Genomic DNA, 18426 nt, shown 5'->3' with positions numbered 1-18426 from the left:
GAAGTCATGTTGCAACTCTACAAATCTCTAGTGAACCGCACTTAGAGTATTGTGTTCAATTCTGGTCACCTCATTATAGGAAGGATGTGGAAGCTATGGAGAGGGTGCAGAGGAGATTTACCAGGATGTTGCCTGGTTTGGAGAACAAATCATATGAAGCAAGGTTAGCAGAGCTGGGACTTTTCTCTTTGGAGCGTAGAAGAATGAGAGAGGACTTGATAGAGGCCTACAAGATTATGAGAGGAATAGATAGGGTGGATAGTCAGTACCTGTTTCCCAGGGCACCAATAGCAAACACCAGAGGGCATATGTACAAAGTTAAGGGAGGGAAGTTTAGGGGAGACATCAGGGGTAAGTTTTTTTACACAGAGGGTTGTGAGTGCCTGGAATGACTTGCTAAGGATGGTGGTGGAGGCTAAAACATTAGGGGTATTTAAGAGCCTCTTGGACAGGCACATGGATGAAAGAAAAATGGAGGGTTATTCGGTAGTGTGGGTTTAGTACTTTTTTTAAGGATTATATGGGTCAGCACAACATGGAGGGCTGAAGGGCCTGTACTGTGCTGTAGTGTTCTATGGGAAAACTTCCAAGGGATGAATACTTTTATATAGGCACTGTATATAAATACACACACTCAGATAAACACAAACACATAGAGTACTGGTTAAAATAGGAAAATGGTTGGGAAACAGAAATAAGAGTACTTGGATTTGTATTAGCTCAGTAGTGTTAAGTGCTGTTTGGTAACTGGAAAGACTTAATATTCAGTATTGTGCAAAAGTCATATATGTTCCTAGCACTTTTGTACAGTATTTTATATAATTACTTTTAAATTTAGAGTGGGAGGGGTCAGGGAGAGGGGAGGGAGCAAGAAGCACCAGAGAGACATTCTGTAATGATCACTAAACCAATTGTTTGGAATCAAATGACTTTTCCTGGTGTCTCAGGCTGGGTGTGTCTGTATTGGACCCATGCCACACTCACGCACACACCCCCCCCTGCCCCCGGCCGCTGGCATGCCTTCTCTGCTACCTGTCCCAAACCCCTCCCATGGTACACCACCCTCACCGTTACCAGCTTTCTTTGTTCCTGCCAGATTTACAAATTCACTCTCTGCTCCAAGTTGACAGGTCTGAGGAACCCTAGCTGTGTGTGTGTGTGTGTGTGTGTGTGTGTGTGTGTGTGTGTGTGTGTGTGTGTGTGTGTGTGTGTGTGTGTGTGTGTGTGTGTGTGTGTGTGTGTGTGTGTGTGTGTGTGTGTGTGTGTGTGTGTGTGTGTGTGTGTGTGTGTGTGTGTGTGTGCCTAAGACTTTTACACAGTACTGTGTATATACAATATATATCCTATCGTAATTTGTAGTTTTTTATTATGTATTGCAATATACTGCTGCTGCAAAGCAACATATTTTGCAAAATATGCCAGTGATATTAAATCTGATTCTGATACATTTGTACATTTTATTTTTTAAGTTAATTTCAAGATTTTTTAAAACATGTTTAAGGCATTTGATTGGTCTTGGAATTGATTTTTGTAGTACTGAATTAACCAAGACCAAGAGAAATGTAATTATGCTATGTTTAATTATGCTCATGAGAGCCTTTATTTCTCTGTGCAGTCTGCCCAGTTTGCTATCACCAAGGCAAGACTGGTACTTTGCTCTCATGGTGATTTAGAGCAGCATTTTTAGCCTCAGTATGTCGTTTACTTAAAAGCAGCAGTCTGAGGCTGGTAATGGCCTGGAGATGGCAGTTAATACTATTAGGTTCTTCTTGTTTCACCCATTACACTACTGGCGTTTCGGGCAGCAATAAAGATCCTCCATCTCTGGCAGTGTTCGTGGCTTCCTTCATCATGTCAGTAGCTTCCTCTCGATTTTCATGCCAGTCCCGGGCGGAGACTCAGGAATATCATCACACTCAGATGTAGAGGGATTTTTCATTGCTGTTTCCAGGGTTCGGATCGGCACACACATTTTGGTTTGGAATGTTGTTCACTTCAATTGTTTGCATGGTTTGTGTTTTTTTTTTCTTTCTCTTGCGCATGGGGTGCTGGTCTTTTAATTTTTTAAAATTGGGTTCTTTCGGGTTTCTTGCTTCGTGGTCACCTGTAAGCAAGCAAATCTCAATATTGTACGATTTATACATTCTTTGATAATAAATGCACTTTGAATCTATAGAGTCATTTAACTAATACCTTTCTTTAAGGTATTTATTTGATGGATTGTAAATCTTTAATTCAATTCATAGACAAAATCCAAACTAGATCATTGGGGAATTTCATAAGATAATTACTTAAGTTACTAGTCGAAAAGCAAAGCACTGCTGGTATAGAAATCTAAATAAAAAGAGGAAATGCCAGAGATAACCGGCTGGTCAGTCAGCATCTGTTGAGATGGGGAAATGAAATTGTTGGCTTTTCGCCAGAACTGAGGAATATCAGATTTTAAGATGCAGGGAGGGAAGGAGAGAGCAGGTCTGGGTAAGATGGAAGCCGGAAGGGTTGAAATTATGAAAGGAGTTAAATTGTACATTAAGGGGGATTCATGAATTTGAGGTACACTAGAGAGTCACAACTGGGAGAACCAGAAGGAAAAGACCTCTGCAGTAATGTGAAATATAGCAGAAAGCTGGAACTGATGGCTTTGTGGCCACGTTTGTGGACGATATGAAGATGGGTGGAGTAATGTGAAATAAAACAGAAAGCTGGAATTGATGGCTTTGTAGCCACATTTGCGAACGATACGAAGATGGGTGGAAGGGCAGGTGCAGTTGAGGAAACAGAAGCTACAGCAGGACTATGGCAGTTAGGAAGTGTATGGTCATGAAACCTATTGTTATGTTCAAAGGAATTAATAGAGTAGAAGTGGAGAGCATGCTTCCTATAGTGGGAGAATCTTAGACCAGAGGTCACAGCTTCAGAATAGAGGGACGTCCATTTAGAACAGAGATGAGGGGAATTTCTTCAGCCAGAGGTTGGTGAATCTGTGGAATTCATTGCCACAGGAGACTGTGAAGGCCAAGTCATTGGGTGTATTTAAGGCAGAGATTGATAGAGTCTTGTGATTAATTAGAGCATGAAGGAATATAGGGAAAAGGCAGGAGATTGGGGTTGAAAGGGAACTGGATCAGCCATGATGAAATGGTGGAGCAGGCTCAATGGGCTGAGTGGCCTAATTCTGCCCCTCTATCTTATGGTCTGAAGTTATTGAAGTCACTGAGGAGCCAATTGGCTGTAGTTCCAGAGCAACACAGACACACTGCTCAGCAGGTCAGGCAGCATCTATGGAAATGAATCAACAGTCCCAAGACCCTTCATCAGGACAGGAAAGGAAGGGAGAAGATGCTAAAATAAGAAAATGGGGTGAGGGGAAGGAGAACAAGCTAGAAAGTAATAGGTAAAGCCAGGTGGATGAAGAGGGGTGATGAATTAAGAAGCTGGGAGGTGATAGGTGGAAAAGTCAAAGGGCTGGAGAAGAAGGAATCTGATAGGAAATGAGATTCTTCTCTTCTATCAGACCATGGGAGAAAAGGGAGAAGGATAGGCACCGGGGGAGATGATGGGCAAGTGAGGTAAGAGGCCAGACTGGAGAAATGAAAGGGCAGAGGAATAAAATAATTGAAGTTGGAGAAATCAATGCTCATGCCATTAGGTTGGAGGCTGCCTCGACAGAACATGAGGTATTACTTCTCCAACCCTTGAATTGATCTTATTGTGGAAGAAGAGAAGGCTGTGGACTGATCAGAATGAGAGTTGGAATCGGAATTAAAATGTTCGGCCACTGAGAATTTCCAGTTTTTGCAGATGAAGTGGTTCCCCCAATTTACAATGGGTCTCACCAATGTAAAGGAGGCCGCATCAGAAGCACTGGATCCCACTGACAACCCCAACAGATTTGCAGATGAAGTGATGCCTCACTTGGAAGGACTGTTGGGGCCCTGAATGGAGATGAGGAAGGAGGTGAATGGGCAGGTGTAGCATTTCTGCTAGTTGCAGGGATAAGTGCCAGGAGGGAGATTAGTGGCTGGATTTCCAATCATTCTAGGATATAAGGTACGGTCCCTCGAGCTTGAATTGAGTTGCAGTAGAAGAGTGCGGATGGTTTAGGATGGATGTCACAGTGAGAAAGGGATGGGATAGAATGGGACTACTAATGGCTTCTAAACTAACTGGCTGTGGACTCACTTTGGTAAAATACTATTTGTTCACTTTGATTCTTCACATGATTTGATTTTCTCTCTCTGCAGATCAGGTGTTTGACGGTCTTTTTAGTGGGTTCTATTGGTTTTCTTTGTTTTGTGGCTGCCTTTAAGGAGAGGAGTTGGAGAGATGTTTCTAGATGGTTATAGTAGATGCGTTGGTAATCATTTACCAAAACTCTAGACTCTGGGCAGGTCCCGGCAGATTGGAAAATAGCAAATGTCACACCACTTTTTTAAAAAGGATGTAGGCAAAAGACGGACAACCAGAGGCCATTTAGCTTAACATCTGTGGTCAGGAAGATACTTGAAGCTGTCATTAAGGAAGAAATAGCGAAACATTTAGAAAGGGGAGGTTCCATTAGACAGATGCAGCATGAATTCAGAAAGGGCAGGTCCTGTTTGACAAACTTACTGGAGTTCTTTGAGGACATAATGGGTGCAGTGGATAGAGGGGAACAGGTGGATATTGTACACTTGGCTTTCCAGAAGGCGTTCAATAAGGTGCCGCACAAGAGACTTATAAATAAGATGTGGATGCATGGAGTTGGAGGAAGTGCATTGGCATGGATAGTGGATTGGTTAACGAATAGAAAGCAGAGAGGTGGTGTTTCTCCGGTTGGCAGTTGGTGGTGAGAGGGGTGCTGCAGTGGTTGGTACTGGGCCCGCAGATGTTTACCATTTACATTGATGATTTGGAAGAGGGGACTCAGTGTAGCGTAGCAAAATCTGCTGATGGCACTAAACTGAGTGGACAAGTGAATTGTACAGAGGATGCGGAGAGTCTGCAGAGGGATATAGATAAGGTTAAGTGAGTGGGTCGAGGTCTGGCAGATGGAATACAGCGTTGGTTAATGTGAGATCATCCACTTTGGAAGGAATAATAGAAGAGCAGATTATTATTTAAATGGTGAAAGATTGCAGCATACTGTTGTGCAGAGGGACTTGGGAGTGCTTGTTCACGAATCGCAACAAGTTGGCTTGCAGGTACAACAGGTTATTAAGAAGGCAAACGGAATGTTGGCCTTTATTGCTAGAGGAAATTCAAGAGCAGGGAGGTGATGCTGCAACTATACAGGGTACTGGTGAGACCACTCCTGGAGTACTGTGTGCAGTTCTGGTCTCCATACTTGAGGAAGGATATACTGGCTTTGGAGGCAGTGTAGAGGAGGTTCACCAGGTTGATTCCAGAGATGAAGGGGTTAAATATGAGGAGAGATTGAGTTGCCTGGGACTATACTCTGGAATTCAGAAGAATGAGAGGGGATCTTATAGAAACATACAAAATTTTGAAAGGGATAGATAAAATAGAAGTAGGAAAGCTGTTTCCATTGGTAGGTGAGACTAGAACTAGGGGACATTGCCTCAAGATTCAGGGGAGAAGATTTAGGACGGAGATGAGGAGAAACAGTTTTTCTCAGAGAGTGGTGAATCTGTGGAATTCTCTGCCCAGGGAAGCAGTTTAAGGCTTCCTCACTAAATATATTTAAGATACAGTTAGATAGATTTTTACATAGTAGAGGAATTAAAGGGTTATGGGGGAAAGGCAGGTAGATGGAGCTGAGTTTATGGACAGACCAGCCATGATCTTATTGAATGGCGGGGCAGACTCAATTAGCCGGATGGCCTACTCCTGCTCCTATTTCTTATGTTCTTATGTTTCCTATGGTGGAGGAGTCTCAGACCAGAGAATGGTGAGTATGTGGAATTCGTTGCCAAGTCACTGGTGTATTTAAGGCAGAGGCTGATAGATTTTTGATCAGTCAGGGCATGAAGGGATGCAGGGAGAAGGCAGGAGATTGGGGCTGAGAGGGAACTGGATCAGCCACGATGATATGGTAGAGCAAACTCAATGGGCCATATGGCCTAATTCAGCTCCAATGTTTTATGGTCTTAAGGAATCTAAGGGTTGTACAAAGTATACATATTTTGATAATAAATGTACTTTGAACATTGAACTTTTTAGAATTATGGTGACTTGCAGTGGCAGTTTGGGGTTTTCTTGTGTACTGAATGGAGGTGTTTCATAAAGCTGGAACCCAGTTTCCTCCAAGTATAAATCTAACCCTGTGTGTTGTTGCCTAGTGTCACACATTTCAGTTGGTTTATCTGTATTCATTACTGTACTGTTTGTTGGGATTGAGTGTTGAGAGTATAACAATACCATATCACCAAATGGCTCCTGTATGGTACATTGTCAACAGGATAGCATTCTGCTGCTTCATGCTTCCTTTATTCCTCCCAGCGGTAGGCAACTACTTGTTACTTTCTGAAGCCGCCGCCTTTCATATGTTGCAGGGAAATGTCAGCTAATCCAGCATCATCCCAGTAGAAGCATTTATCTTTTAAGGTGCCTAGCTTGCCACCGAGCAATATTATCCCAGCGGTAAACAGCTTTACAGTGAATCCTTACAAGATCAGTGACAAACTGTGTGTATTGTCACAACTCAAACTGAACTGAAGTATCATCATTTAATGGCCTCTAATTTAATGCTGAAAGTGTTTACCAACTTCCTTAGCACTGGAGAGTGATAAAAATAACTTGTACTGGTAAATGTACAAGAATTTTGTAGAATTTTCATTGAAAGGGGTAAACTGATATGCATAGAGTCATAAAACATTACAGCACAGAAAGAAGCCCTTCGTCCCATCTCATGTATGACCTGCCTAGTCCCATTGACCTGCACCGGGATCACAGCCCTACCTCCCTATCCATGTGCCTGTCAGAATTTCTCTTATTTGTTGAAAACGAACTCACATCCACCACTTGCACTGGCAGCTCATCCTACACTCTCAGCGTGAAGAAGTTCCCCCTCAGGATCCTCTTAAGCATTTCGCCTTTCACCCTTAGCCCATGACCTACTCTCATCCAACCTCATGATGGGAAAATCTCAGGGCAGCTGCTCAATTAATAAGTTTCTGTCTGCCCCTTATGTATTCATACTGCTGTTACAGTTGTACCCATGACTATACATTTACCCAGTATAGTTATGTTGGGAATAGGCGCAACCTGTTGCCTCAGTTCACTTTGAGATGCCCACTTTTTGATATACAGTGGATTCTGATTAATTGGGACACATCAAGACCAGTACATCTTGGCCCAATTAAGTGGCTGCCCCAATTAACTGAAATTTCGTGGAAGTAGTTAAAAAGGTATAAAAAAGCCAAACTGAGTAACAAATTATGTATTTAAATGAAATACAGAACAAATTAAGACTGTGTGTTTAGCGATGGAGAAATTCATGTACTTTGCATTCTATTGACTGTAAATGAACAAAATCAGCGGTCACCTAGTATAGAAAATTGGACTGCCTTCATTCAATGATTTTGACAATTGCATCCTCCAAATCTTCATTTTCGTTGTAACATTTAAGATGATTGTTGATATCTTCATATTCTTCAGTTTCTAACTTGTTGAAGTAGTGAAATGCTTTCATTTTCACTCACAGCCATCTCTGGCATCTCCAAGCTTGAATACTTGAAACTCGTGAGCAAACCAGTTCTGAATTGTCTTAGTGCTTATTTCTCACCAACTATCAGAGACAAAAATTGCTGCTTTCTGAACAGAAACGTGTTTAAAAACTATTCACTCTAAGCCATGCTAGTACACTGACACTAGTTAGGAACTGCTCGGCAGCAGTTTCCTGCTCCATTTAAGAGGCACAGTTTTCCAAATAAACAAATGGAATCCTTGTTATTTTCTCAATTCGTTTTTGGTCTTTAAGAGTTGTCCCAAATAAGCGGCTTTTCTGACTAACAAATGGCCCAATTTACCGGAATCCACTGTATTTTCACTTGCAAGCTCTCCTGCATGCATGCTTGGAGATAGGTATTCCATATGGTAAAATAGTTATGACTTTCAGTCTAGATGTATGAAAGGGCCAGCTTATTAACCCGTTCTTACCAGGAATATGCTGTCTGTAGATACAGGTTATATCAGTATCTGAGCATCCAGAACATAAGGTAACCCTATTCTAAAAATGGGGTAAAAGGTGTCATCCAGTCTACAAGGATAGCCATTCAATCTGGTGGTATCATGACATATTACCAAGTTTGCACAGAGACTGGGTGGTTTTATTGTGTATTTTTATTTTAAATGTACTGTTTTGAAGATGGCAATCATATATCTATGTGGTGGGGACTATGTGCGGCAGGGGTGCAGAAGATGTCTGTGATGTTCCGGTGACACAACCATCCCTTATTCTCTATATTTGGGAGTGCCATTGTTTCTGTAGTTGACCACATGTTCCTCATTGTCCTGGAATATTAGATCTGTAGAGTCCACCCGTATTGGGATTTTTCCTCTGCACCTTACTCTATTGCAGGAGACTTAGGTGAGCCCTTGGGAATTTAAAATGTGCTGCACGTGTCACTGGACCTTCCTGATTTCTGACCACTGTCACTGCTGTCCCTTCCTCTTTCTCTTGGGACTCAATTTATTATCCTCTACCCACTGCCCACTTTTCAGGGAGAACCTAGAAAGAAAGAATGAGAACTTGGAAGCAAACTGTAGAAGATTGGATGTCAGGCCTCGACACAGAGATATTCAGGAGTGCCGACCTGTACAGCACCAGACATGCCATGAGTGAGCCCAGGGAGCCCTCATCATTGTGGGAAAAACATACTTAAAAGCTCAAGAAGCACTCCCAGAGGGTTGACCATGATGGGTCTAGGGAACAAAGCAGGTCTAGGGCTTTGTTTGAGAAGTCCCCTGTGCCATTTCTGTCAGCTAACATTGGTACAGTGGACTCCCAAAGTGATTCTTAAACCTCACCAATTAGGGTTCATATTTCCCATGCTGGCTGGATGTGTCAGCGCATTCTCAAAGCATCCTCAGGCACTGGTTTCTTTTTGACAATTTTAATCAACAGAGTCAAGGAAGATAACTAAGGTTAAATAAAGCATTGATGGTTTCGCATCAAGATAAATTAGAGGACCCTGCTGCTTGAATCAGTGAGCGAACCTTTTACATGAGTTGTTGTGTGTAATTCCAAAACTGCTTTTGGTTATGAATGCCTTGTTAAGAAAAAGAGAGGCCTTAACTGCTGAACTCCTCCTCAATGCATTAAAGGCCATGGTGGAGTCTGGCTGGAGGTTTTCTTTTCCCCATGTAAATTCCAGTCCTGACAGAACCAGGATCTAAGACCAAGAATGGACATTCCATTTGAATGGCCAACTTTTGAAGTGCTCAGCTCACCTGGTATGTCTCAATGAGACCTACTTTGTGGATTTCTCTTCCTGATGTTACATACTGGATAGTCCTCTGGAAAGGGATTTGTAGTCTGTTCCTTCCTTTTGGCACTTTGAGATGTTCGTAAGAGTATTGCTTTGAACTTCATGTTCTTGGGCAGCCGTGGTAGTCTTGGAGGTGATCCTCAATACCAACTTTGGAGAATTGCAGTTTTAGGATGAAAACAATTGGGCTGATGAATTACAATAGTTCTTAGTTTATACTGACTTTTAAAGCTGTGACTGAAATCCTTTGTAGAGTTTCTAATACCAGTAAAGTTGTGGAAGGCAACTGTGCAGGACAAGAGCCATGTTGCAAGGCCAGGCTTTGACTAGATAGAAGAACGTAGTGTCCTTTGTCCCCACAAGGCCCTTTGGATGAGAATAATCTGATATCATGCATCTGCTGATTGTGTTCAAGTGCCAAACGTTACTGGATCAGAATGAACCCCATGAAGTATTCAGTTTATAAAACTGTACTGTCAAGTATTTGAGGCAACAGGAACAGGTCTCAGCTTGAAGGTGGCAATGAGTTGTTATAATACTGGTCCAGCTTGGTTAAGTCTTCAGATGTTTCAGTGTATCATGGTGCTAGTGACTGACAGTAACAACGGCACTGTTTGACCTGCAGTCCTGAAGTTAAAGTTTTCTCTCAAACTTGTCCTCGTGCTGGAACGATGATTCCATTCTAAAATTAAACCTCACATTGTAAATTAGTGAATCATTTCCCAGTGCAGGTGGTGCACAAACATGGGCACTGTCAGCCAAATGATTGTTTCTAACTGGTGCTGGGTACCACTGGTGGGCTTCTGGATACCAGAACCATCAGGTTGAGCTAGCCTTCCTGTTTAGCTTAAGAGCACCGTGTTTGTCTGCCAAAATAAGTTATATCTATAGAAGTGCTTCCAGAGATAAACTCCATTTTCCCAAGCGGAAGTGGATCTTTTGGTAATTAATACTGACTTTTGCACATCTCCTACTTCACAGCCACAATCCTTTGAAAGCCTTCCTTTCACTTTAAAGGAGAAAGCTTTAAGATTTTATTTTGATCCAGCACTATTCTTGCTCCCCTCACCTCTTCGTCTTGTAGGAAGAGAAGCTGGGATATAAGATTCTAACTCCAGTTCGAACAACCCCTCTCCAACCTTCATGTTTTTTTTTCAATGACGGAGATCGGTACTGTAAATAGAGATGAGTTCTGCTTCCTTTGGTTGATGATACACGTATTAGAAAAGAGCAACACACAAAGCACATCTCTTGATGTGGTGGAAGTTATAATGGCCCTCAGCTGAGAATGATGACCCCTGCCAACAATATTCCCATTATTAGGGCTGTTTAACTCTGCAGAATCAAAGCTGCTTCCATACCAGCATAAACAGCTGCAGTGGAAAATTTCCTTTCATCTTTCACCCATTCATTGAGGGACTACACATTTAATTTACATTTTATGAAAAGAGAATTAGAAAACAGGCCACCCCACAGATCTATGTTTGTGGCTAGAACCCTGGTCTGAGGCTGGAAAAATTGCTGTACTCGTGCTTTGAATGATGGAATTCCTTATGCATGAGCAATGAAAATGTAGAACTCTGGAACCAGTTTTCCTTTGATATTATTCTGAAGTACTCTACATGTTTCCATGTTGTTCTGCAGCTTCATTCTCCTCCATTCTCTCTTCCCAAGTTAAGGGTAGTTTTCTATGGTTGATACATTACTGGTTAATAATTTCTCTGAAATGAGACCCCCTAACAGATCTATAACTGATAATACGGAGGTGGAACTGCAGTACTGCTGATGCTGAAACTGGTCTCACTTTAAAAGGAGTATTTTAGGTCGAAGTTCATTTGATTCCAGAGGATAATGAATTGAATAAATAGGACAGCCTACCTCTGGTAAAGCCTTAATTCTCTTTTTGTTAATTATTTATCCCCTAGTTATCTCTTGCCCCTTTCCTCCTTTGTCCCCACCAATCTGGGAGTATGGGCTTGTTGTGCTTTTCAAAAAAAAAATTAATCATCTACCTAATTTCAGCTGCATTGCTACCAGCTCCTTGGTTTTGAAAGCAACCAAGGAATGGTCCAGGGCAGAAATTGTATGTAAAGACTGGGATGGTCGTTTGACCATGGTATCCAATTGTAAGGGGGTATTGTCCCTGTGCTTTAATTTAAACTCTCCCCCCCCCCAATTCAACTGGGCTTGTTCACTGGTATGTGAAGGATAACTTCATTTGAAGAATGGAGAAGACCCTGCTAGAGGTACGTCATCAACTTTCCTGATAACAGATGTGAGTAGTAATTAGTGAACTAGAAATTAGTTGGGGGCATGGAAAAAGGCTGTGAAGGTATCAATGTTGTTCTGCAGCCGACTTTTTTACCCTCCAACAGGCTTGAATAAAAGGTTAAGATCAAATAAAGCATATGTTTTAAATTAAACAAGCTTGACCTTGTTAAACCTACATGTCGCCTTGAATCCACATCACAGGAAACAGAATAGATTTTGTAATAGTTGACTGACAGTGAGATTTTAAAATCAGTAAGTACTGTATTTTAACATATTTTCACCATACTGGTAGCAAATTTGCTGTGTTAGGCCAAATTCTATAAGCTATTTTCCTTTTCCCTCTTAAAACAGCTAATTTTTAAGGGTCGTCATCGTCTCCTTTATCAATTTAGAAATTTAGTTTAATTAATATTTTAATTTTAAAGGTTTTAGTTTAGTAGTTTTAAAATTTGTTGCTGATTTTTAAAGCAGTAGACTTTTTCATAGCTATTAAATATACCAACTAGTTGTGTAGAACAGGCAAATTATAGCTGTCCAATTCGATTTATTTTATTTTGTTCTGTAAAAATACAGCACAGTAACAGCTCTTCACGCCAACTAGCCGAGCCAAGAAGTCTGAGTTACAAATGTACAACCAAGCCAAACAACTCTTATTTGCTGGTCGGTTAAAGTTGATGCAAAGTTCATTTTGCTGACACTATTACAGTTTTCCATTGTGAGAGTGTGAATACCAAATGGCCAGCAAAGGCTCCATTGTAACTGTCTGAGAACAAAGCCCAGCCTGTCAATTGGACTGAGGTTGACCTGTGCCCTTAACTTACTTAAGTCCCATCACCCCCACTGGGGCATAGGGTGCTGACAGAATTCTCCATCCTCGGCCAGTCTTTCAAGGTGCTTACTTACTGTCCATTACGCCACTGGCATTCAGAGCAGTAGTGAAGGTCCTCCATCTCTGGCTGTGATCAGGGCTTCCTTCATCATGTCAGGAGCTCGGTTTTTCACTACTCTCAGTCATGCAAGTCTCAGCTGGAGACTCAGGAATACCATCACGCTCAGATGTAGAAGGATTCTTCATTGCTATTTCCTTAACAGTTTTGTTTTACCAGTCAAGGTTGTTATCCCTGAGCTAAACCCCCGAACCTGGAGGACCGCTCTTAGTCTGGCCTCTACCCTTTGACCTGTTTGGCATGGGTGACCCTACCAGGAGCCAAAGCATAAAGCCCTGACTCCAGCCAACACAGCTCTCCAGGTTATTTGGGCACACAAACCTCTTATCCACAGCGAGGTTGTGGTCCTTTTGGAGGTTCAAGGTGCAGCCCATTGAAAATCTTTCCTCTCACAGGGATGAAGTCTTTGAGGCTTCTGTTGGCATTTCTGTAGCCCTGGGTTTTTACAGGATGGGGTTACTAGCCCCATGGCCAATCCTCCTTTCGCAGCCGGGCTTGGGGCTGTCCATGGTGGAATTTGGGCCCTGAAGTTGTACATTTTGCCCACTATTCAACTCTGTTCTTGTAAAGTTTGTATTTTTATTTCCTTAATATTACTCGACAAATGTTGCAGAGATGACAGTTTATAATCTAGAGCTAGAAGAGAAGTAACAAGGTGGAATTAAAAAGATGCCGATCTATATGTAAATGATCAGCAAGGCAGGATATTTTTGGTAGGCTCATGCTATGCATGTATTGTGCATACCTCACATGAGTGATGCTAATGTAGTTACAGAATACCAGTATATCATTTTTTTCTTTTTTTGTGTCATCTTTAGGGGTGGCTCACAGGAAAAAGATGAAACAGCATCTCCAGAACTTCTGTCAACAGTGCAGAGCAAAATAACTCAGGTATGAATAACGCAGCTGCTGTGTTAGATTTTATTTGAAGTCATGGCATTGCTAACAAGGCTCCCTGGTGCTGCCCTGCACTTCTAATACCAATCTATACTTTATGTGCACGTCTACACTCTCACCATTCTACAGGTGTGCAGTAGAGCCCATCATAACAAGCTATATCCGTGCTCGGTATGGAAACTGCACTGAGGTGGACAGGAAGGCTTTATAATGGGTAGTCCAAACTGCCCGATGCATCACCAGCACTTGCACCTAGGACATATTTACGGAGAGGTGCTGGAAAGGGGTTGGTAACATCATGAAGGATCATGAAGTGGAGTGTTTGTCCCATTTCCATCAGGAAGTGGCTACGTAGCATCCACACCAGGGCTATCACCATCATTATGTGGCATGTTGTGTGACAAGGACAATCATGGTCTATATCCATGATTATTCTTTTCTACAGAAGTGATTTGCCATTGCCTTCTCCTGGGCAGTGTCTTTACACTCAAAAACAGTTACTTTCCCCAAGCAGTGAGGCTGATCAACACCTCCACCCACTAACCCACCCCCCTACACCCCCAACCATCACTAATTTATCATTTCCTGTCTGTCATCTTATGTACCAATAATCCTTTATGGACATACAATCAATCTACGTATATAAGCTACCTTAACTATTTATAATGTGTATTGTTTTAATTATTATTGTGTCCTTTATCTTACGGATTTTCTTTTGTGCTGCATTGGATTCAGGGGAATAATTATTTCGTTCTCCTTTACACTTCTGTACTGGAAATGACGTTAAACAATCTTGAATCTTGATCTTTGTAAAGGGGGTCTTTATATAAGCAAAGTTAAAACCTGAAGGTTATAGGCGATGTGTAGATTGTAGGGAAAGTACTTCAGAGACTTTTCTGATACTTCTGAATTAAATTAACTTTATTACTTATTCATATACATGAGTAAAAAACTTTGTTACGTCTCCGTCTGAATGTGCAATGTGCAATTATAGTAATTTATAATAAATATTATGTACAACAGGACAGTCAACATAACATAGAAATACAGTTGCATCAGCATTAATCAGTCTGATGGCCTGGTGGAAGAAGCTGTCCTGGAGCCTGTTGGTTCTGCCCTTTATGCTGCAGTACTGTTTCCCAGATGGTAGCAGCTTGAACAGTTTGTATTTGGGATGACTCGAGTCTCCAATGATCCTTCAGGCCTTTTTACACATCTGTCTTTGTTAACAATCTGAATAGTGGGAAGTTCACATCTACAGATGCGCTGGGCTGTCCACACCACTCTCTGCAGAGTCCTGCGATTGAGGGAAGTACAGTTCTCATACCAGGCAGTGATGCAGCCAGTCAAGATGCTCTCAATTGTGCCCCTATAGAAAGTTCATTGAATTTGGGGGCCCATATCAAACTTCCTCAACCATCTGAGGTGAAAGAGGCGCTGTTGTGCCTTTTTCACTACACAGCCAGTATGTACCGACCATGTGAGATCCTCGGTGATGTTTATGCCAAGGAACTTAAAGCTGTTCATCCTTTCAGCCCCAGATCCATTGATGTCAATAGGGATTAGCCTTTCTCCATTCCACAACCAGCTCCCTTTTTTTGACGAATGAGGGGGAGGTTGTTTTCTTGACACCACTGTGACACGGTAATGACTTCTTCTCTGCAGACTGCCTCATTATGATTTGAGATTAGGCCAATCAGTGTAGTGTCGTCAGCAAATTTAATTAGCAGATTGAGGCTGTGGGTGGCAACACATTCATGGGTATTCATAGAGTGGGGGTGGGGTCTTAGTACACAGTCCTGAGGGGTACCTGTGTTGAGGGTCAAAGGGGCAGCGATCTGACAGGAAGTCCAGAGTGGTGGTAGATCCAGCTACGCAAGGCACTAAAAGGAAGAGAAATATACAGAAAGAACTTTGAAGCTTATTATTTATGATCTACAACCTACAGATTCAGTTTCAGCAACTCTACAACTCACATTCTCAGTATTAACATAGAACATAGACCCGTACAGCACAAGAACACAATGTTGTGCCAAACCAATTAAATTAGAAGTGAAATGGCAAACTAAAGTAATCTCTTCTGCCTTTACAATGTCCATATCCTTCCATTTTCCTCACATTCATGTGCCTATCTAAACACCTCTTACAAGTCTCAAATGTTTCTGTCACTACCACCTCTCATTCCAGGCACCCACCACTCTATGTAAAAAATATTGCCCCTCATGAGGTGGGGTATAGAAAGGGTAAATGCAAGCAGGCTTTTTCCACTGAGGTTGGGAGCAACTTGAGATCATGAATTAAGGTGAAAGGTAAAAAGTTTAAGGGGAACATGAGGGGTAACTTCTTCACTCAGAGGGTGGTGAGGGTATGGAATGCCAGCACAAGTGGTGCATGGAAGCTCAATGTTTTTATGAGAAGATTGGATAGATATGTAGGTGGGAGAGGTGTGGAGGGCTAAGGCACTAGTGCAGCTCAGTGGGAGTAGGCTGTGTAAGTGGTTTGGCACGTACCAAAGGGGATGTTTCTCTGCTGTACTTTTCTGTGACTCGCATCTTCGATTGATTTACTTATTTTTAAAATTTGCACAATTTCTCGTCTTTTGAACATTGTCAGCCTTTATCTATGTATATAGATTTTCAGAAATTCTATTGTATTTTTTGACTACCCATGAATACCTGCAAGAAAATTAATCTTAAGGTAGTATATGGTAACATACCCAATGGATTCCAGTTAATTGGGACACATCATTATCAGTACAGTTTGGCTCGTTTGAGTGGCTGCCTCAGTTGGTCGAATTTTCAGGGAAATAGTTAAAAGGTACTAAAAAAAAAGACAAATTACTTTTTAAGTGAGTGACAAATTATGTATTTAAATGAAATACAGAACAAATTAGAACACTATCAATACCTCCACAGTACTATAAAACTGTATTAGTTGCTAATAGTTATTGATGCAGGAATTTATCTGCCACGTATTTGATTAATTTGATTGCCTGTAAATGAGCAAAATCAAGGCAGACACCAAGTGCAGATAACGGACTGACTTCATACAATGTTTTAGAAGACTGCATCCTCTAAATCTTCATTTTCCTTCTAACATTCAAGACGATTGCCCATACCTTTGTAATTCCTAACTTGTTGAAGTCATGAAATTGTTTAATTTTCACTCCAGGCCATTTCTGGCATCCCCAGGCCTGAATGCTTGAAACTTTGGTGAGCAAAACAAATTTTCTTACAGCTTATTTGTCACCAATTATCAGTGACAAAAATCTCACTTTTTGAACCCAAACACACACAGCTGATGCTGTTTAAAAACTGTTAGGTCTAAGCATGGTGTAGTGTCTAACGGAGAGTGGTGATAGCTAGAAACTCTTCAGCAATAGTCTCCTGCCCCAAATAAGTGGTGTAGGGAATGAAGGGAATCCCGGCTAGTTTTCTGGAGTTGGTTTGGTTCTTTAAAATTTGACCCAAATAAGCAGCTGCCCTGACTAACCAACCCGAATCCACTGTACATACTTTAATAATAAATTGACTTTGATTACACTGTTGATACATCAACCATGACAGAATCACAGTACCTCAGAAGTAATATTTCTGTGTGAAGAGTGGCGGAGATGTTGTACAACTATACACTCTACTACATTGCTTACATTGTGTTTTCTTTCGTGTAGGATCTAATGGCCAAAGTGCGAGCAATGCTGGCTGCTTCAAAAGATGTATAAACCCATCTTTCCTGGAGGAACAGCTATCAGTGGACCCTACAGCACCACAGAGATCCGAAGTGGCTTCCCGCAGTTTCAGCTGCCTCATTGCAGAAGAACTAATTGATTTAGACAATTTGGGCAGTATTTCCACTTTGGCACAAACTTTTGTACGGCTCCTTTTGATAAGTACAGTTTGAACCAAGATCTTATTCTGTTCTGTTGCCGTTTCGCAGTTACCCCTCTCCTGTTCTTGAACACAATGATAATGTGCTTTAAGGCGTTGGAAGCCCGCTGTGTCTCTGAAAGCACGGGGCTGCCCTTTGAGCGTTAAGATCTAGCTGCCTCTGGTCACTTGTGAGAACCAGACAGGAGCTCAGCATGTCCTTCTGTGAAGGAGTTCTACTATTTGATTTCTCAATGAGGTTACATCCCACTTTGTACATTTAAGGGAGGTCAAAAGGCATAAATCTTGGATGACAGATGTCTGGGGTTTTAAACTTGGAGCAATTTGTACAGGCAAGTCTACGAAGACCGGTGGAAGTACAGCAGAAAGTAGTATCCGCATTACTTATGATGTATTGTGTATCAACCATTTTGAGAAAACTTTGCATTTATTTAAACACCATCTATAAATTTACTTTGGTCTCCTGCCCTGAAAATTGAGGGGAATTGGCTCTGGTAACGTTTTCAACTACAGACGCAAAAAAAAACCGATTGAAATATTAAAGATAATTTATTTGTTTAGAATGGTGGTTAAAGACTGATTTGTGGGGCAAAGTGGAGTGAAAATGCACGAATGTTCCATCAGTTGGAAAGGTCATTCCAAAGTTCCTGTTGAACTGATATGCCATGTTTAGGATTAGCTTTTCTAACACAGCTGATCATAGTGGAGTTCACAAACTTTGCACACAGTTCAATGGTTCCATTTAATGTCAGAGGAAGTATACAGTAAACAACCTGAAATTGTTACTGTCCGCAGACATCTACGAAACAAAAGAAAATCCCAGTGAATGAACGCCAGGAAAACATTAGAACCCCAGACACACACAAGCAGCAGTGAAAGAATCAACCCTCCCCCTCCCCTCTCCTCACTTGTTCCAGCAGGAAGCATCAGCCCCCCACTACTCAACATGCCAGCAATAGCAAAACCATGAAGAGACCATGATCTAGAGTCCAT

The 18426-nt window shown here is 41.6% G+C and overlaps 1 protein-coding gene across 4 annotated transcripts in view; it reads left to right on the top strand.

Annotated features, from left to right (window-relative positions):
- sfswap (splicing factor SWAP) overlaps window positions 1-17996 on the top strand; it is a 189711-nt gene extending 171715 nt beyond the window's left edge. For 3 of the 4 annotated variants that reach the window (XM_073051954.1, XM_073051956.1, XM_073051957.1), the window contains exons 17-18: window positions 13468-13540; window positions 17217-17996. In XM_073051954.1, coding sequence (XP_072908055.1) covers window positions 13468-13540; window positions 17217-17267 — 124 coding nt within the window. In that variant the 3' untranslated portion in view covers window positions 17268-17996. Of the gene's footprint in view, window positions 1-8664; window positions 11678-13467; window positions 13541-17216 lie in introns of all 4 variants that reach the window. The other variant, XR_012099698.1, reaches the window with a different exon arrangement.
- Window positions 17997-18426: the final 430 nt, after the last annotated feature.

The sequence above is a fragment of the Hemitrygon akajei genome, chromosome 7 (assembly GCF_048418815.1).
Source record: "Hemitrygon akajei chromosome 7, sHemAka1.3, whole genome shotgun sequence".
Lineage (NCBI taxonomy): Eukaryota > Metazoa > Chordata > Chondrichthyes > Myliobatiformes > Dasyatidae > Hemitrygon > Hemitrygon akajei.
The sequence above is the reverse complement of the archived record's forward strand: the minus strand, read 5'-3'. Positions and strand labels throughout refer to the sequence as shown.